The sequence below is a fragment of the Bufo bufo genome, chromosome 4 (genome assembly GCF_905171765.1).
Source record: "Bufo bufo chromosome 4, aBufBuf1.1, whole genome shotgun sequence".
Lineage (NCBI taxonomy): Eukaryota > Metazoa > Chordata > Amphibia > Anura > Bufonidae > Bufo > Bufo bufo.
The window spans coordinates 258,609,927-258,631,386 of record NC_053392.1 but is presented as its reverse complement, the minus strand read 5'-3'; the positions used below and the strand labels follow the sequence as shown (position 1 = coordinate 258,631,386).

The window sequence follows — 21,460 nt, the reverse complement described above, 5'->3', positions numbered from 1 at the left end:
ACCCATTTTTTTTTCATGGACTAATTGTCACGGTGCGGTTGACCGTGACGTAGTTTGTCATGCAGGCTGGCTACAGGTGAGTCATGCACGCCTTTTGCGTACTGGCTACAGGTGATTACGTGTAGGTTGGTTGCTTTTGGCTGCGTGCTAGCTATGGTTTATAGTGTGAACCTATCTGTGTGTGTTTGTACCCCTTTTGGCAATACCGGCTCCTTTTGAGTATGTCAGGTTGGTTGCGCTCTTGCGTACTGGCTGCGGTGTTCCATGCATGCTGGTTGCTAGTGGCAACATCCTGTATCGCAGCTTGGTATGCTGTGGTTTCTGGTTAACCATGACCTGATTTGGTACATCCCTATTTGATTCTGATGTGGTTAACCTCCCCTGGTCGGTTCCTGGATGGGTCCTTTCAGGTGTGCTCGTTAGGCTGCTATTTCTGCCTTTGACCGTGGAGTGTTGAGGTCAGTCTGTTCTGTCTTGTCTTCACCCTTCTGTACTGTGTTGTTTCACCCTTCTGCTCTGTGTTGTCTGTCTGTCTATGTTTGTCTTGCCAGGTTTGGCCCTTTGCTGCTGACCCAAGAGGTCCTACCATCTACACCTTTTTAGTGATGGATGAACATCATCCGGGACATTTCGCGAACGCGCATTCGAAATCAAATGTTCGCGAACCGCGCATTCATGGTGGGCCCCATTCACTTTGATGGCAGGCGAACCTGAAAAACCTTTAGGACATATTTGCAGCCACCAAATACTTAATAGAAGTGCACAAATAGTCTCACAACATGGACAGTGACATACCAGAGGGGGATCAATAGCTAAAATTCTTACCAAAAAATATGTATTTTAATCAGGGTTAATTTTTATGCATCTTAAAGGGAAACTCTCAAAAATGTGCCATGCTGGAGGCTAGAAAAAATGTATTTTAGGTCACAGGAGTATGGGCCCCAAAATTTAGGCATTCACCGGAAAGAGAAGAACAAGTGATTATGAGAATGGAGGTATATTATACGGTCAGTGGATTTTACTGTAGGCCAGTGGAGTACAGGACCGAAAAATTATGCATTCACCTGACAGAAAAGAACAAGTGATTATGTGGCTGGAGGTATATTACACGGTCATGGATAACAATTTCACTGTAGATCAGTGCAGTACAGGCCCCAAAAATTATGCATTATCCTGACAAAAAAGAACAAGTGATTATGTGGCTAGAGGTATATTAGACGGTCAGTGGATAACAATTTTACTGTAGGCCAGTGGAGTACAGGCCCCAAACATCAGGTATTTACCGGACATAAAAGAACAAATGATTATGTGGCTGGCGGTATATTAGACAGATAGTGGATAACAATTTTACTGCAGGCCAGTGGAGTACAGGCCCCAAACATTATGCATTCACCTGACAGAAAAGAACAAGTGATTATGTGGCTGGAGGTATATTACACAGTCAGTGCATAACAATTTTACTGTAGGCCAGTGGAGTACACGCCCCAAACATTAGGAATTCACCTGACAGAAAAGAACAAGGGATTATGTGGCTGGAGGTATATTAGACGGTCAGTTAATAACAATTTTACTGTAAACCAGTGGAGTACAGGCCCCAAAAATTATGCATTAACCTGACAGAAAAGAACAAGTGATTTTGTGGCTAGAGGTATATTAGACGGTCAGTCCAAAACAATTTTACTATAGGCCAGTGGAGGACAGGCCCAAAAAAATATGCATTCACCGGACAGAAAAGAATTATGTGGCTGTAGTTATATTAGGCGGTCAGTGGATAACAATTTTACTGTAGGCCAGTCGAGTGTAGGCCCTAAACATAAGGCATTCACTGGATAAAAAAGAACAATTGATTATGTGGCTGGAGGTATATTAGACGGTCAGTGGATAACAATTTTACTGCAGGCCAGTGAAGTATAGGCCCGAAGCATTAGGCATTCACTGGACAGAAAAGATCAAGTGATTATGTGGCTAGAGGTACATTAGGCATTTACTGAATAACAATTTTTACTATAGGCCAGTGTAGTACAGGCCCCAAGAATTATGCATTCACTTGACAGAAAAGAATAAGTGATTATGTGGCTGGTGGTATATTTGGCGGTCAATGGATAGCAATTTTACTGTAGGGCAGTGAAGTATAGGCCCCAAACATTATGCATTCACTGTACAGAAAAGAAGAAGTGATTATGTGCCTGGAGGTATATTAGAAGGTCAGTGGATCACAATTTTACTGCAGGCCAGTGGAGTATAGGCACTAAACATTAGGCATTCACCGGACAGAAAAGAACAAGTGATTATGTGGTTGGAGGTATATTAGGCGGTCAGTCGATAACAATTTTACTGTAGGCCAGTGGATTACAGGCCCCAAAAATTATGCATTCACTGGACAGAGAAGAAGAAGTGATTATGGCTAAAGGTATGTTAGACGGTCAGTGTTTACAATTTTACTGTAGGCCAGTGGACTACAGGCCCCAAACATTAGGCATTCACCGGACAGAAAAGAACAAGTGATTATGTGGCTGGTGGTACATTAGGCGGTCAGTAGATAACAATTTTACTGTAGGACAGTGGAGTATAGGCCCCAAACATTAGGCATTCACCGGACATAAAAGAACAATTGATTATGTGGCTAGAGGTACATTAGGTGTTTACTGAATAACAATTTTACTGTAGGCCAGTGGAGTATAGGCCCCAAAAATTATACATTCACCTGACTGAAAAGAAAAAGTGATTATGTGGCTGTAGGTATATTCGACGGTCATTGGATAGCAATTTACTATAGGCCAGTACAGGCCCCAAACATTAGGCATTCACCTAACAGAAAAGAACAAGTGATTATGTGGCTGAAGATACATTAGACGGTCAGTGGATAGCAATTTTACTGTAGGCCATTACAGGCCCCAAAAATTAGGCATTCACCTGGCAGCCAAAAACTTGTGATGATGTGGCTGGAGGTACATTAGGCGGTCACTGGATAAAAATTTTACTGTAGGCCACTGGAGTAGAGGCCCTAAAAATTAGGCATTCACCAAACAGAAAAAGCCTTTTTATGCCACTAGATTTACATAAGACAGTGACCATTCTTTGTTCTGGGTGGTGGCGGATATGTGTGGGCTGGCATGAAGAAATTCAATTACACATGGTCGTTACAGGTGTTTAATTCCTTCGAGATCCATGCCTCATTAATTTTTAAAAACGTGAGGTAGTCCACACTGTTGTGAGCTAGGCGAGTTTATCGGTCACGATTCCCCCTGCTGCACTGAACGTCCTTTCGGAATGGACACTTGAAGTGGGGCAAGCCAAGAGTTCCATGGCAAATTGTGCCAGCTCTGGCCACAGGACTAGCTTATACACCCAGTAGTCCAGGGGTTCCTCACTTCTCAGAGCGTCCACATCAGCCGTTAACCCAATGTAGTCGGACACCTGTCGGTCTAGGTGTTCCCTGAGGTTGGATCCGGAGGGAAGCTCTCGATGGGTTGCACTGGTCCTTGTCCATTATGCTTTTTATACGGGGGTCCCTCTTCAAACACTGGAGCATGAAGGTTCCCATTTGCACTAAATTAGAAGCGGTGGAGCGCCCTGACTCTTGCTCATCGCCCAGGAGAATGTCGTCCTCGGTGTGGCTCTTGGCTTCCAGGCACAACAGCCACGGCACAGCATGGCAACGTCTCACCAGTGGGCAGTAAAAGTTATGTACCTTCTCTGCCCGTGGTGGCTAGACCACGTTTCTGCAGTCAGATGTATCTTGGCACCGACACTGCGTGCCAGAGATATATTCAATTGCCGCTGAACGTGGCCATATAGCTCTGGGATGCCCTTCTGGGAGAAATATTTCCTTCTGCGGACCTTCCATCGCGGTGTGCCATTAGCCACAAATTTTCTAAAGGCCTCCGAGTCCACCAGTTTATATGGCAGTAGTTAGCGGGATAGCAGTTCCGACAAGCCAGAGGTCAGCCATTAGGCTAGAGGGTTATCCGGTGTCATTAACTCTTTATGCTCGAACATTTCGGCCACGGAAGCCTGCCTTCTGCCAGATAAACGCGACGAGGGCACGATGGAAGGTGGAGTGTAGGACTAATGGGAGGAGAGAGGAGGAGAAGGAGAAGAGGCAGGACGTGGTGCGCCAGGAATGCGGCTTTGTGGGTTCTGACGTCGTTGCTCCCACTGGGCTTGGTGATGGGAGGCCAGGTGCCTTCATAAGGCGGTCATCCCTAGGTGAGTGCTTGGCTTACCACGACTTATGCGTTGACAGCACAGGTGCAGATGGCAACACTATTGTCAGCAGCTGACACGTTAAAAAAAGCCCACACTGCGGAGCCATGTGCCGGCGTCCTGGGAGCACAAGATGTGACCGTGAATGGTGGATGGCTCGCTCCAGATACATTTTCAGTCTGCTTTTTGCCTCCTGTGCACTGCGAGTTCTGCCTGCTTCTCCTCCTTCTGCTCCCTATCTGCTGCTTCGTCTCTCCCTCTGAACTCCCCTCCTCTTACTCTCTTGTGGGCACCCACGTGACGTCCATCAACACATCATCACCTTCGCCACCACTGACATTAGAGATCTCGGAGTAGGCAGCAACAGCGGGGACTACCCTCCTTGGGCTGATCTGGGCACTGTCGTCAGACCGCTGGGTGGCGGCCGTTGCTACCTCCTCTTCCTCATCCGATGCCAAGAATGGGAAAATAATTTCTCTGACTCGAGTAGAGGGGCTATGATGGTGGTGGTGGTGTCTTTGGGGGTGCACATAGCAGAGAGTGAGGAGGGTGCAGATACAGCGGATGAGGAGGGTGCAGATGCGGAAGACTGAGTGAGCCACTCCACCAATTCTGGTGCATCCTTTGACATAAACGCACACACCTTCTCCAACTTCCCACTTAGGCTCCGGCCTGGTGCACCTTCCCAACCTCTACCTCCCCTGCAGAATGGCCTGCCTCTTCCTCTGCATGTCATTTTCAAAACGACCCTGTGCCAAAGTCCCTAGAGAAGAGCAGTATTTGTGGAAGCAGGTATATAGAACCTCTTAATCAGTATATTGTAGAAGCAGGTATATCGCACCCCTCAATCAGTATTTTGTGGAAACAGGTATACGGAAACCCTGAATCAATATTTGGTAAAAGCATGCATATCGCACCCTTAGATCAGTATTTTGTGGAAGCAGGTAAATAAAACCCCTTAATCAGTATTTTGTAGAAGCAGGTATATCCCACCCCTCAATCAGTATTTTGTGGAAATAGGTATATAGAACACCTGAATCAATATTTGGTGGAAGCAGGTATACCACACCCCTCAATCAGTATTTTGTGGAAGCCAGCGTATTGTAGGCCTCAATCAATATTTGGTGGAAGCAGGTATATTGCACCCCTCAATCAGTATTTTGTGGAAGCAGGAATATGAAACCCCTTTATCAGTATTTTGTGGAACCAGGTATATCGCACCCTTCAATCAGTTTTTTGGGGGGCAACAGGTATATCACACCCTTTGAAAATAGTTGTTCCAATAAAGTTTGTCCCTCTATATACCTGTGGTATCGCAGCAGAACAGCACACAACTGCTGCACGATACAAATGCACTATAATATACTTTCTATGATATAAAGTATATTATAGGTATATCACACCCCTCATTCAGTTTTTTTTATGGCAATAGGTATTTCACACCAGTTACAATTAGTTATTCCAATAGCATTTGACCCTCTATAAAGCTGCAGTTTCGCAGCAGAACCGCACATAACTGCTGCACAATAGAAATGCACTATAATAAACTTTCCATGTTAGAAAGTATATTATAAGTGTATTAAATCCCTCAGTATATCACACCTATCGATAGCACACCTATAGCAGTCCTTAAAAATACTTTTGTGGCCCTATTAGCTAGCATTTTGTGTCTCTAACAGTCTGTCTTTGCTCCACAAATCAACCTCTCCCTACACTGCCAAAACACAGAATGTGAAATGACTGCCAGATCGGATTCTGTTATAGGGTGGGGGTGTGTCCATATGCTGAAATGTCTCAATTGGCTGTCCTGTCCAACCTGATGGATGTGTCATGGATCAAAGTTCGGCGCAATGCAAAATAATATGGTGCATGCGAACATCGCCGCATGTTTGACAAATCGCGAATGAGCAACATTCGCTGTGAAAAGACCGCCGGGCGAACCGTAAGCCCATCTCTACACCTTGTTGTGTTTCGCCTGGTTCTGTATTGTTGTCTTCTGGCCCTGTACCTTGTATTGTACTGTTCTGTATCTGTATAGCCTAGCAGAGCTTATCTGTGTCTGATCTCTATATCTGTATAGCCTAGCAGAGCTTATCTGTGTCTGTGTCTATGTTCCTGTAATTGTTTTTCTTGCACTCGTTACTGCTTCTGGTGTTCCGCTAATGTCTGTCCATGTCCACCTTCGGAAGAGGGTTCCTGTGTTCCCTGAAGGGGGAATGCCCTTTCTCTGTCTCTGTGCAGCTCTTCCTGGGGCCGCCTTGCTTCTATTGCTTTGGGCACAGGTACCTGCTTCTGCCTCTGTTCCATTCTTCCTGCCTGTTTTTGGACTCTATGTGCTGTCGGTACCTTGTCTGGTATCTCTTTGCCGCCTGATCCTGCTGCCACTGCCTCGGTTTACACTCTGGAGTAGCCCCTGGCAACTACCCTAATGGCCCAAGCCTATCCTCACAATCTGAGGCTCTAGTAAAGACCAGGTAGCTGCTTAGTTAGACCCCTCCAGAGTATTGCTAGTCAGTGGCGTAGTGGGTTCACACCCACTGATCCATTTCAGTAGATTGAGGTATTCTGTTATAGTCATTGTCACGTGTCTTGTTTCCTTTGTAATAAGTTATGTGTTCCAGGATCCTTGGCCTGTTTGCCTTGTCCTGCTCATATGATGTCCCGGTGGTCCTCCTGGGGACACCCGACATGTGACACTATTTCTGGTATCGCACCTCATTTCTGTTCAAAAGAATGGGACTGAGCATGACCAAAGTGCAGTGCAAAAAAACAAACATGGCATTATTTTATTTTTATTTATTTACCTTAACACTTAATAATTATGCCTAACAGAATGGAAAGCAGGAAAAGCATAATATAGTTAAAGGGGTTGGCTACTCTGTTAGCACTAATTAAAACTATAAAGAAAGTAGGGAGATATTACACTTACTAATATATCTTCTTAAGCAGATCTGCCTGGTTTTCCTGCTATTGGCAGCCACACCCCCTCCTTTCCTGCTCTCATAGCTGCCTGTCTCGTCCATCCCTGCATGTGCCATGGAGGAGCAACCTGGTCCATGCCTGAAGGAGTGTGCGGCTGTCTGAGTCCTAAAGCACCCTGCTTGTATCAGAGGTGCTTTCCTTCTGTGACTGGCACTCCTGGCTGTGCATGGTTGGCAGGGGCTTAGCAGGGACACTTGTTAAAAGCTGAAATAAAGAGACTTTTGCAGGAGGAAGGGAGACTGAGGAGAAGCAGTGATGGCTGATCTAACTGCAGGCTCTGCCCCCTTTTGTTTCCCCTGTACTAAGAGGATCCTGCCAACATGTAAGGATGTAGCAGAGCCAGGGAAGCTCTGTGGACCACAAGTTGTGAGCAATCCCATTGTCTGTCTGTTTATGTCCCCTCTGCTTTGTGTTCTTATCACAGACATGATATTACAGCCAGACCAATAGTTCCAGAGCTTTAACCTCTTGTGAGCTGTCAGTATGGCTGAGGTCAGTGATATCAGCAGCAGTCACTGGTCTCACCATCTATAAATGTGCCCTCTCCTTCCTGCACTCTGTATATAGTGATATGTGACCCCCACCACTGCATATAGAGATCAGTGACCCCCTATACACTGCATACAGTGATCCGTGCTAACGGTAGCCCACGAGTGCCGCAAAAAGACTGCTCCGGCCCCATTCACTTTAATGACAGGTCGGAGATGCGGCCACAGCATGGAAATCATGTTTAGAGGCGGCCAGACAAAAAACGCAGCATGCTGGGCATCAGTGAATGGGAATGGGGCCAGAGCAAACTTCTGGCAACACTCGTGAGCTAGTGTTAGCACGGATCCGGCAGGGGAACAACCTGCTGGACCCTACTAATGCTAGAGGGAAAGTAGCCTTAGTCGTGTGATGATAGACATGATGCTCCTCTTTATGTGAGCAGATCGATATGTACAAATTTATTCATCAGAGTTCTTGTGCAACAAAGATCTGTCCCCCCGCTCAACATCCCCCCTTCTATGGCAGTCCATGCACCTAAACAGAAATCTATGACAGCTCAGAGCTGTCGTGGATTTCTGGCTTCATTTGAGTCCGAAAACTGGCAAAAATGAACATAAATTTGTTGAGCGACTGGTCACGCCCCCTCCCTGCCATTGTCATGCCCCCCTTTTTTTTAAAGACACAGTTAAAAAGTCGCTAACACATAGTTTGCAACTTTTTAACGCCACTTTTCAGAAACAAGGGAAATGATAAATCTTCCCCTCTATTCATTCTGTTCATGGCTTAAATCCAATGGTGCAACTAGAAATGACTAGGCCCTACTGCAAGTTTATGAACAGTTACTTAAGCAGGGAGGAAATTGCTCTATATTCTTTTTATTTTTATTTTTTATATTCGCTATATTGCTATATATTCTTGTTTTTGAATATTACGAATATTCTAAAAAACTAATATATTCGTTTTTTAGAATATTCGTCTTTTTAAAAAAATCTGTACAGTTGTTCCACTTTGGCATACTCCTCCCTGACAAGAGTCCCCTTCACCATAGGAATGCCTGGGGGTTAGAATATACCATCGGATCTGAGTTTTCACTATCTCATTGATTCTCATTACAAAAATTTGCATTATGAAAATTCTCATTATGAAAATTTGCATTACGAAAATTCATTCAACACTGCTCCTAAAGTCAAAGATATTGCAGCCTTCTCATTGGCCCACAAGCTAGAAGCAGGGAGGGATCATGTGTACTGATTTTAAAAAAATTCTAATATTCGACATTACGAATATATATCACTATATTCTAAATATTCACGAATACTCGAAGTGCCGATATTCGCAATAAAAATTTGCAATTCGAATATTCGTGATCAACACTAGTCAGCATCTTTGTAAGGCAGTGAAGCAATACTATACTATACTTTGCACAAAAATAATGCTATGATAATAATCTGAATACATCAACCTACCACTCCCTGGGTTTTTGGGAGTCCTATAGGTGGGCATACACATAAGATTAAAGTGTCGTTTGAATAAATTGCGAGAAGAGCATTCGCCGTTGGCAGAGTCTTGTCTGCCAAAAACTGGAAACTTTGGTCATTCACCATCCAAAACTGATGATGGCATGATCGGCAAATTCAGCCAATCAATTGCCATTATGTTCAAGCACCAGGGAGTCTGTTTTTAATAAAAATGAACTCCCTGGTCGGGCAGTTTAGTTGGTGGGATTGTTCGTATGAACGATCCCATGGATGACTGATTGGTTGCAATGCGGCCAATCATTATCTCAAATGTATGACCTTCTTTAGGCTGTACTTTTGTCTTTTCCTGGAGACTGTTTTAGTCAATTTACACTTTTCTAAACAATAACTCATTTTTTGCAGCTAGCATTTCTACAGACAAATATAACTAATAAAACTAAAATGAAACACATGAGGCATTCCAGTTATTTACAATAGCCAGATTTATAGTATTGGATCATCATTAATGATGAAAGAAGTTTAAAAAAATTCGATTCAGCTGCTTCGCCGAACTTCGACAAGCAATTTGACAAGAAGTAATTGTAACTAATCACATTATATTGTATGGCATGGGCACAATGACAGGGAAGAGCGATTGCACCTGCCCTAATAATTTAACCCCTCAGAAGCCATGTTCAATGCTGACTGCAGCATCTGAGAGTCACATTTAGACTAGAAAATGCATACTCACCTCATTTATTTGATCGCAGAGGGGCCGTCATGGCCATCTTGATTGAAGAAAATGCACCAATTCTCTCATGTGCTGACATGGTGACATAACATGTCAGTGTGTGAGAGAAGTGGCGCATTTTCTTCAATCCAGATGGCTACGACAGCCACTCTGCAATCAAATGAATGGAGGTGAGTATGTTTTTTTATTTCAGGAAAAATTGATTCGTTACCACGAAGAATCAAGAAATTAGGATTTGTGGTGAATTGAATTTTTCCTGAAATTCGGATCAAATTCCACTTTGTTAGCTTTGATTCACTCAACACTAATTATCATAAATTGTTTATTTATCATAAATTTTTTATAATTTTTTTTATAGAACTACTGGTTTGTTTTGCCATATATGCAATTGTACATATTTTTGAAGATAGGCACATCCTATATATTAATGCAATAACTGAGTTCAAATCGCTGAGTTTTGTTTCTTTTCAGTTTTATTAACTATTAATCTTCGTGTAGTAGTAACAAATTACCTATAAATATCGCAAATTTTGTAAAGCTTTTTATAATGTGAGAAACTAGGAAAAGTACATTAACATAACCTGCCAGTTAACATTTATGTAGAAAGAAAACCATAAATAATCAACATGTTAAAAATGACTGCCTTTAACAGCGAACAACAAAAATGACCTTTAAATTTAATTACCGTACATATGAAGTGAATGCTCTTCAGAGTTGCCGATTTTATCAGCAGGTATATTGCAGTCTCAAAGCATTAAACATCTAATAATATTTAAATTTATGTATATTTTTTCAAAAAACATAATGCATAAAACGCTCAGCTTTTATTTATGTTTTCAGCTATATCCTGTGGAATTGCTCAGCCACCTGGAAATGGCTCAGTGTCTGGAAATGAGTTTACTTTAGGAAGCAAAGTGATATATGAATGTAATGAAGGCTACAGATTACAATCTAGTCAACAATCAACAGCAGTATGTCAAGAAGATGGATCATGGAGTAATGCAGGCAAACCACCTGTTTGTCAGCGTAAGTATAATGGAATGGTATTTTTTTTTTCAACATCCAAATAGCTTGTCATGTCATATATTCAGAATTCAATTGAAATGATTGTAAACAAAAAAAACTAGCATGGAAATTAACATATCTCGCTATTTAATGAGCAGGACTGCTTCATTCATTGTCAGTTCATTTTTAAGCTGTTAAAAGAGGATATAGCTTAAATATTCTGGTCAAAAATTAAAGAGAGCCTCGCACTAGTGATGAGCGGCAGGGGCAACATTTGAATTTGCCATTATTTTCTCGATTGCGAAAATCGGCAATGTAATATGCGCGTATTGTGCGTTCAATACAGGCGTGGGTCACTTCTGCTACATTTTTCAAGCTGTTAGAAGTTTCCTGAGACTGGAGAACATGGTTGGCACGGCAGAACAATACAATAGCTTTATATGCAGATAGAGTTCTCCAATATATTCACGATTGCACAAATCGGAAATTAATGATGCGCATATTTTGGCGCAATGCGTGCAACTTCACATTTTAGCTGACTACATATTACTGATTGGTGCACTAAGTGTTGTTGTGAACTTGTGACATCACAGCACTATGTATGTATGGACAGTAGAACCTATCACACTACCTAACACCCTGCACTGGAACCTATCAGCTACACTATATCACTATCTAACCTACACTGACTATCTCCCACTAACTATCTGTAATATATATATAAACTAACTATCTAATGTATGACACAGTAAAGCACAGAGCACAGCAATAACACTGCTGTATCTCTCAGAACTGCAAAAAAATACAGAAAATGGCTGCTGGGGAGGTTCTTATATAGTAAGGGGTAGGCAGCTTTCCTATTGATTGCTAGGGATGTTGCTAAGCTCAGACAGAGACATTGCAGCCTTCTCAATGGCCCACAAGCAAGAAGCAGAGGGATCATGGGTTCAGATGAAAAAAAAATCTAAAATATTCGCAAATGCGAATATATAGCACTATATTCTAAATCTTTGCAGATTCTCGAAGTGTCGATATTCACAATTAAAATTTGCAATTCAAATATTCGCGCCCAACACTACCTCTAACCAAAAAAAAATCACTGTTAAACCAGACACAATGGCTCAACAGTGGGCCTGATCAGCTGAATATAATACCTTTGACTCTGCAATATAGTTCTTCATTCTGGAGAAAACTTTTTTTTTAATTTACAGGAAAATAAACAATTAAGTGAACTAAGGGTGGGCCCAGGTCACTCAATGCACCCCTTATCCTTCTGTTTTCTCTGCCAGCCCCTCCCTGTCCTTCTTGATTGACTACGCAAGAATGTGCCCCTATCAAACAAGGAGGGGAAGAGGTTATCAGAGGAAGCAGGAGGAGGGTGCACAGAGTGAATTGGGTACTCCCTTAAAGCACTTAATTTCTCATTTCCATATGGATTAAAGTACTTAAAAGCAATGGATTGCTAAGTGACAGGTAAAGTATTAATATATTTGACTGAGCTAGCCCTACAAGGCAATGTTCCTGGTTTGACAATTACTTTCTTTGTGACATAGTCCCTTAAGAGTCCATTCACACATCTGTGTGTGTTTTGCGGATCCACGGACCCGCAAAACACGGACACTGGCAATGTGCGTTCTGCATTTTGCGGACCGCACATTGCCGGCACTAATAGGAAATGCCTTTTCTTGTCCGCAATTGCGGACAAAAATAGGACATGTTCTATTTTTTTTTTCGGAATTGCGAACCCGGAAGTGCGGGTCCGCATTTCCGGATACGGGCTGCAATTCGAACGTTGGAATGGAGCCTTAGGTGGCCAGATTTTAGGGTATATGTAGATAAGAGAAGTTCATGCATTCATTGCTTCTTATTTACAGACTCTTAAAAGAGTAATGGGTTATGCCATAATCTATATATAATAAAAAAAAAAGGACGAATGTGTGTATGTATGTATGTATGTATGTATGTTTCGTGAAAACTCAAAAATGCAACCATCCATTTCAACGAATTGCTACCTGGAATTAAATCTTGCGGGGGTCTCAGCTCTCTAGGACGTACTGTTCCCGAGATATTCCCAAAAAATGACCTGCATTATCCAATATAAGCCTGCCATCCTTTCACTTAAATCCTAACTGCCATACACAAGGTCACATGTCCCTTATTAGCCAATAGAAGCTCACAGGTTTTAGCAGTTCGCAGGTCTTTAAATATTCAGTCATATGTCGTATGATGGCAGAACTACACTGCTACATGCATGGGGGGCAGGTGCCACTATTAAACAGACGGGCCCTGTGGAGTTTACTGTTAAAAGGGCGGGCAACGTGGAGTTCACTGTTAAAGGGGCGGTCACTGTTAAAGGGGCGACCACTGTGAAAATCACTGTTAAAGGGGCGGTCAGTGTTAAAGGGGCGGCCACTGTGAAAGTCACTGTTAAAGAGGCGGTCACTGTTAAAAGGGCGGCCAGTGTGAAAGTCACCGTTAAAGTAGTGGTCACTGTTAAAGGGGCGGCCACTGTGAAAGTCACTGTTAGGTGGTCACCATTAAAGGGGAGGCCACTGTGAAGTCAGTGTTAAAAGGGCAGCCACTGTGAATGTCACTGTGAAAGGGGCAGTCACCGTTAAATTGGCGATTACTGTAAAAGTCACTGTTAAACGGGCGGTCACCATTAAAGGGGCGGCCAAGTGGAAATCACTGTTAAAGGGGCAGGCGCTGTGGAGTTCACTGTTAAAGGGTGATTTAATACCGGGCTTTAAACCGATTTAAACCTGTGATTTAACACTGTTAAAGGGGCGGGCACCGTGGAGTTCACTGTTAAAGAACCGGGCACCGTGGAGGTCACTGTTAAACAAGCGGCCATTGTGAAAATCACTTTTAAAGGGTCAGTCACTGTTAAAGGGGCAGCCACTGTGAAAGTCACTGTTAAAGAGGCGGTCACTGTTAAAGGGACTGATAATGTTAAAGTCACTGTCAAAGGGGCGGCTACTGTAAAAATCACTGTTAAAGGGGCGGTCACTGTTAAAGGGACGACCACTCTGAAAATCACTGTTAAAGGGGCGGCCACTGTAAAAGTCACTGTTAGGTGGTCACCGTTAAAGGGGCAGTCTCTGTGAAAGTCACTGTTAAAGGAGCAGTCACCGCTAAACGGGCGGCCACTGTGAAAGTCATTGTCAAAAGGGCAGCCACCGTGAAAGTTACTGTTAAAGGGGTAGTCACCATTAAAGGGGCGTCCACTGTGAAAGTCACTGTTGAAGGGCCGGTCACCGTTAAAAGGGCGGCCACTATGAAAGTCACTGTTAAACAGGCAGTCATCTTTAAAGGGGCTGCCACTGTGAAAGTCACTGTTAAAAAGGTGGTCACTGTTAAAGAGGCAGCCACTGTTAAAGTTACTGTTCTAGGGGCGGTTACCATTAAAAGGGCAGCCATTGTGAAAGTCACTGTTGAAGGGGCGGTCACCGTTAAAGGAGCGGCCACTGTGAATGTCACTGTTAAAGGGTCGGCCACTGTGAAAGTCACTGTTAAAGCGGCGGTCACCATTAAAGGGGCGGCCACAATGAAAGTCACTGTCAAAGGAGCCGTCACCATTAAAGGGGCGGTCATTGTAAACGTCACTGTTATTTAATATAAAATTGCAATAAATAAATACCCAAGCAACAACGGGTCATCAGCTAGTGCCCAATAAATTAAGGTTTTAAACATCAGCAACCCATGACAAAATAATAAGAATCAGAAACAGAATTTGAAAAAAAATTTGCTCCTATATGTATATCTACCGCACAGATTGGTTAACACTTTTTAGTGTAATGTTTTTGAAAAATTTCTGCAGTTATTAAAAAAAATAGCATTTTTACATTTGTATCATCAGTGTTCAGTGTAACTGCCTGCTTAAAATTACAGAGATTTATCTAGTCTTTCAGCATTTTGAACCAACCTATGAACAAAATAAATAATTTAAAAAGTTTCTAATATACTTGCATCTCAAATTTTTTATTTTCGCCTGCCATTAGTATTCTAGAATTGATATTATATAGCATATCACTATTCTATCCTTTGTGATGCAATATCATGTAACCAGGTACTATGAAAATCATGGAGGAAATACAACTGATTCCAAGAACCATAACACTGTCTATTGAAACCTCAAATTCAGATTTCTGTCTTTATACAAAGAGGATTTTACTAACAAACATGAGTAACTCAGAAGTTAGAGCTATAGTAAAAGTTTTGTGATTGCGTTTATTTTATTAATGGAATTAATGGAATGTATTTTTAGTTATGATAGCTATATTAATTATATATTGGTTGTCACAAGAGGCGTAACTAGAGCTTAAGATGGAGGAGGGTTGGGTTGGAGATGAACACTTCAGAGGCCCCAGTGGGCCCCCAACCCAGGAAACAACCATTACAAATACCATTAAATAGGAACTACTACTGAATAATATTACCATACTATTAATGAAATAACACAGTACACAATTAGTGATATTACCACCATACAGTGACCATATAGTGTAGATATTCATGTTCTTTGATTGAAGTAATTTACTTTTCTATCTAGCCCAGACCACCATATTCACTTATTCCAGCCACAATTTATGTCTACAGAGTTTGCAACAGAGATATATTTGGGTCCTTTCTTTTTTTATTATCCACCCTACCTTTCTCAAACCTAGTTTTAATTATCACCCCAAAATATAGTGTCATATAGATAGATATTGCCCCCAAATACAATAGTGTTGTATACAGAGTGTCCCATATAGTTCCTCAGATGGTTTTATTGCATCACATAGTAGAATTGCCGCATTTTGTACCCTACAGAGTGCAATATACAAAAATAATGCCACTTTTGTGCCCTCTGAAAAGTAATAATGCTCAATATTCCCCATAAAAGTAACAATGCTTTTAAGTGCCCCCTTAAATAATAATGCTTCTTAGTTCACCTTTAAAAAGCCATAATGCCTCTAAAGTGACCCCTAAAAAAGTAATAATGTCTCCTTAGTGACTTACAGTTCAGTCTTTTTGCCACAAAAAATTAATATTTTATTCATCATACCACAATCCGCCAACAAATGACGCCCCCAGCATCCCTGTTAGCAATGCCTCTGCTTGTCACTTTTGTATTTGATACTTACAAATTGGCAAAAAAAATTTTTTTATAAACATACTTCTTTGATTAAGTTGCTGTTTTAGATCAGATCTTGATTCTAGAAATTACATCCGATTCTGAAAATTCAGAAAAGTCTAAATTGATAATCAGTAGCTATACTTTCTAATGTCTCTTTTACAAAAAGTTGCTGCAATAAAACAGAAAAATTCACAATATCTATACGTTAATATATGCTTACTAAACTTTGGTTGTTGCTAATTTCTTGTTTACTGATATATTGTTTTTTGTTAGGTAAAAGTGCTCTCCAAGTAAACTTTATTTTAAAAAATAAAGTTTGTCCTTGTCTTGCTCACCCTATGTTCATTGTTCCTTCTCATTATGTAGGATTATGTAGAATTATTATTTGTTCTGAAAAAGACAAGTTATTTCCATCCCTGATTATTTTAGCACAGAGGATCGATCAGATTCACTAAATTCTGTGTTCTTATTGAGCTTGCAATACTGTAAAACTGAAATGCCTTTAAAAGAGGTATTTATCATTGTTATTTTCTAAGGCTTCGGTGATCACAGCCTTACAGAAAGGACAATTACAAGGCCTTGACAGTTTAATTTACTTTTCACTTTTAAAGGGAGGGTTAAGCAGATCATCTGAACATTTATATTGATTAAAGGCCCTATATTATGATAGTATCTGGGGAACTCCTAATGAATACATCTTATTTCTCCTTTTGATTTACAAAACCATGACACAGTATTGCTCAGAAGCCATAGTCTCAAGGATTTGCTGTAATGATTTGACCTATTTGTAAGATTTATATAGTTATATCTATTTTTAATTACTGTCAGGTAATAATGAAGATTGTAATTTAAATAACATCCAACAACAGTTTGCTGAATTGATACAAATCATATTATTTATGGAAAAAAGATTTTTGTAATAAAATTTGTGAACATCTACATATTATTTTGGAAAATTTCAGTTAAGCTTTATTATATTTTTTCAGAACAAATTTTCTAAAAGTTTGATAAATTGTAGAAATGATGGTAGAGTGAAGCCTCTCCATATCCCTGTTAGAGCTGGACCCTAGATCTGGCCTTAGGTTAAGTGTACCCTGGATTATTTTGGCACACAGTGATGATTTTGACCCCACAGGTGTTTATAAAAGTTGATATTTGACCGTGAAAATGAAAAAAAAAAAATTTTCAAATTGTACGTTACTTTAACCCCAAATTTTTCATTTTATAAAGGTTAAAATGAGAAAGAGCATGACATAATTTGTTAAGCAATTTCTGAAATACCCAAAATGTGTTCATAAACTATCGTCTGGGAAAATAGAAGTGCTCAGAAGGAAAGGAGCGGAATCTGGATTTTGTAACATGGAATTTGCTAAAATAGTGTCACGGATGGTGTACAGGAAACAAGACAATACCATTTAAACAATGTCTCTCTGGATCCACAACTAAGGAACAAAGGGAGACCCCTGCAATAGACCTGCCGCTCTCCCTCACTGCTAAGCCTATGCGAACACCCCAAAGGTGGATGGCCGCATATCCACGTTCCTCGGCTATCTATTACCTGAAGACCCTACTATAGTGAAGGGACACGACCACCGGCTCCCTACACTGACACGGAGGGAGTCAGGGTCACCTGGATCCAGAAAAGACAAAATCATAAATACATAAACAGCACTTATCTTGCAGACGAATGACGACTGACGACTGGGAACTGGGAACTGGGAACAGCATGCACACACACTCCAGGAAGTTGTATCAGCCGCACACTACTGCATTATGGGGAGGAACTTAAAGGGTAGCGATCAGTCTAACTGCATGACAGCTGAGATAGACTAACGAGATGAGAAACTAAACCAAAACAAAGAAATTCAAGGAGGAGGATCTGAGAAGCTCCTGTGAGCGCTTCTCAGCTGTCTGGCTGTGACAGTACCCCTCCCTCTAGGAGTGGACTCCGGACACTCAGGGCCCACCTTCTCAGGATGGGACCTATGGAAAGCCCTGATGAGACGAGAGGCCTTAATGTCCGTCACTGGGACCCACATCCTCTCCTCAGGACCATAACCCTCCCAATGAACGAGGTACTGGAGGGAACCGCGGACAAGACGAGAATCCACAATCCTAGAGACCTGAAATTCAAGATTTCCATCAACCATAATCGGAGGAGGAGGCAAAGGCGAGGGTACAATAGGTTGAACATAAGGTTTCAATAAGGACTTATGAAAAACATTATGGATCTTCCAAGTCTGAGGAAGATCAAGACGGTAGGCAACAGGATTGATGACAGACAGGATCTTGTAAGGCCCAATAAACCTAGGACCCAACTTCCAGGAGGGAACCTTCAATTTGATATTCTTGGTAGACAACCACACCAGATCACCAACATTCAGGTCCGGACCAGGCACACGTCTCTTATCCGCCACACGCTTATATCTCTCACTCATGCTCTTTAGATTATCCTGAATCTTTTGCCAAATAGATGACAAAGACGAGGAGAATCTGTCCTCATCAGGCAAACCAGAAGAGCCCTCTCCCGAGAAAGTCCCAAACTGCGGATGGAACCCATATGCACCAAAAAATGGTGACTTATCAGAGGACTCCTGACGACGGTTATTTAAAGCAAACTCAGCAAGGGACAAAAAAGAACACCAATCCTCCTGATTCTCCGCCACAAAACAGCGCAGATATGTCTCCAGATTCTGATTGACGCGCTCTGTCTGGCCATTCGACTGCGGATGGAAAGCAGAAGAGAATGACAACCGAACCCCCAAGCGAGAACAGAAAGCCTTCCAGAATCTGGAAACAAACTGCGTGCCCCTATCAGAGACTATGTCTGAAGGAATCCGATGCAATTTGACAATGTGGTCAATAAATGCCTGTGCCAGCGTCTTAGCATTGGGCAAACCAGGAAAAGGGATAAAAATGCACCATTTTGCTAAAACGGTCCACCACCACCAGAATCACAGACTTCCCCGAGGAACGAGGCAAGTCCGTTATGAAGTCCATGGACAGATGTGTCCAAGGACGGGAAGGAATGGGCAAAGGAAGGAGAGGACCTGATGGCCGTGAATGAGGGACCTTGGCACGAGCGCAAGTCTCGCAAGCTGCCACAAAACCCTCAACCGACTTACGAAGCGCAGGCCACCAGAATCTCCGAGCGATGAGATCCAGTGTGGCTCTTGCCCCCGGGTGCCCAGCAAGGACCGTGTCGTGGTGTTCTTTAAAAATCTTGTGTCTCAAAGTGAGAGGCACAAACAACCTCCCAGGAGGACAAAGATCAGGAGCTTCTGACTGGGCTGCCTGCACCTCTGCCTCCAATTCAGGAAAAAGAGCAGAGACCACCACACCTTCAGCCAAAATGGGACCCGGTCTTCAAAATTCCCACCTCCCGGAAAACAACGTGACAGGGCATCTGCCTTCACATTCTTAACCCCAGGGCGGAACGTAACAACAAAATTAAACCTTGAAAAGAACAAAGACCATCTGGCCTGTCTCGGGTTCAGACGCTTGGCTGACTCCAAGTAGGCCAGATTTTTATGGTCAGTAAACACGGTAATAGGGTGTCTGGCTCCCTCTAGCCAATGGCGCCATTCCTCAAAAGCCAACTTGATGGCCAACAATTCCCTATCTCCCACATCATAATTTCTCTCTGCGGAGGAGAGTTTCTTTGAGAAAAATGCACACGGTTGCCATTTGGCAGGAGAGGAACCCTGAGACAAGACCGCACCCACCCCTACCTAAGAAGCATCAACCTCAACTATGAAGGGTAACGAAATATCAGGTTGTACTAGGATGGGAGCGGAAGCAAAACTCTCCTTGATATTAGAAAAGGCCTTACGCGCCTCCACCGACCAGGAAGAAAAATCTACCCCCTTTCTGGTCATATCAGTGAGTGGTTTAACAACAGAGGAATAATTCAAAATAAATTTCCTGTAATAATTGGCAAAGCCCAAAAAAACGCATCAGCGCCTTCTGATTCTCAGGAAGCTCCCACTCAAGCACAGCGCGGACCTTCTCGGGGTCCATGCGAAAACCAGAAGCGGAGACAAGAAACCCCAGAAATTGGATTTCTGGAACCGCAAACACACATTTTTCCAGTTTTGCGTATAATTTATTCTCCCGCAGGATGAGCAAGACCTGACGTAAGTGTTCCTTATGAGTCTTGAAATCAGGAGAAAAAATCAAAATGTCATCCAAATACACTAATACAAATTTTCCCATTAAATGATAAAAAATGCTGTTGACGAAATGCTGAAAAACGGCTGGGGCATTCATCAAACCAAAAGGCATAACCAAATTCTCAAAATGGCCCTCAGGGGTATTGAAAGCCGTCTTCCATTCGTCTCCTTCTCTGACCCTAACCAGGTTGTATGCCCCTCTTAGGTCTAATTTGGAAAAGACTTTAGCCCCAACAACCTGGTTAAACAGGTCCGGGATCAGAGGAAGCGGATAAGGATCACGAATAGTGATACTGTTCAGCTCCCTGAAATCCAGACAAGGTCTTAAAGAACCATCTTTTTTCTTAACAAAGAAAAAACCAGCGGCAACAGGTGACTTCGAGGGTCGTATGTGTCCTTTTCTCAGACTCTCAGAGATATAAGCCCGCATAGCGACCCTCTCAGGTTCGGAGAGATTGTATAAACGAGATTTAGGCAGCTTGGCGCCTGGGATGAGATTAATAGGGCAATCATACTCCCTGTGCGGAGGCAAACCCTGAACTCCACTCTCAGAGAAGACATCCAAAAATTCAGAGAGGAAAGGTGGTACAGTCTTAGTAGAAACCTCAGAAACAGATGTTATGAGGCAATTCTCTCTGCAAAAGTTACTCCAACCATTTATTTGCCTCGCTTGCCAATCAATGGTGGGGTTATGTTTAGTGAGCCAGGGTAGCCCCAACACTAGAGGAGTAGGTAATCTGCTTGGGACGAAACATGACATATCCTCAACATGAGCATCACCCACAGTCAAACGGATATTGTGAACTATGCCCTTTAATGATTTCTGAGAAAGTGGAGCTGAATCAATAGCAAAAACAGGAATATCCTTTCCCAAAGTGCATACCTGGAAACCATGAGTTATTGCAAATTGATTATCAATGAGGTTGACAGCTGCTCCACTATCCACAAAAATCTCACAAAAAATGCTCTTGCTCTCTAGCGCCACCCTAGCAGGCAGGACAAAACGGGAACTACAAGCAAACGGAAAACCTTCAATTTCCGCCTCAACCCTGCCAATAGTAACAGACGGAACATTTTTAAAAGATTTTTTCCTTTTTGTCTCTTTATTACTCCCAGAAAACTGCCTGAATCTCCTAGAGGGACAAACATTTGCCAGATGATTTATACCTCCACAACAAAAACAAACCCTCCCCTGCGGGCTGAATCTTCTATTGTCAGAGGCAATCAACCCCAGCTGCATGGACTCCTGCTCATAAGGGGCTGACAGCGACTGAGACCC

The 21,460-nt window shown here is 42.3% G+C and overlaps 1 protein-coding gene across 1 annotated transcript in view; it reads left to right on the top strand.

Moving 5' to 3' along the window:
• The window catches only part of CSMD1 (CUB and Sushi multiple domains 1), a 2,494,699-nt gene that overhangs the window by 2,175,820 nt on the left and 297,419 nt on the right, over positions 1–21,460 (top strand). The window contains exon 50 of the mRNA XM_040430026.1: positions 10,726–10,911. Within this exon, the coding sequence (XP_040285960.1) occupies positions 10,726–10,911 (186 nt within the window). The remainder of the gene's footprint in view (positions 1–10,725; positions 10,912–21,460) is intronic.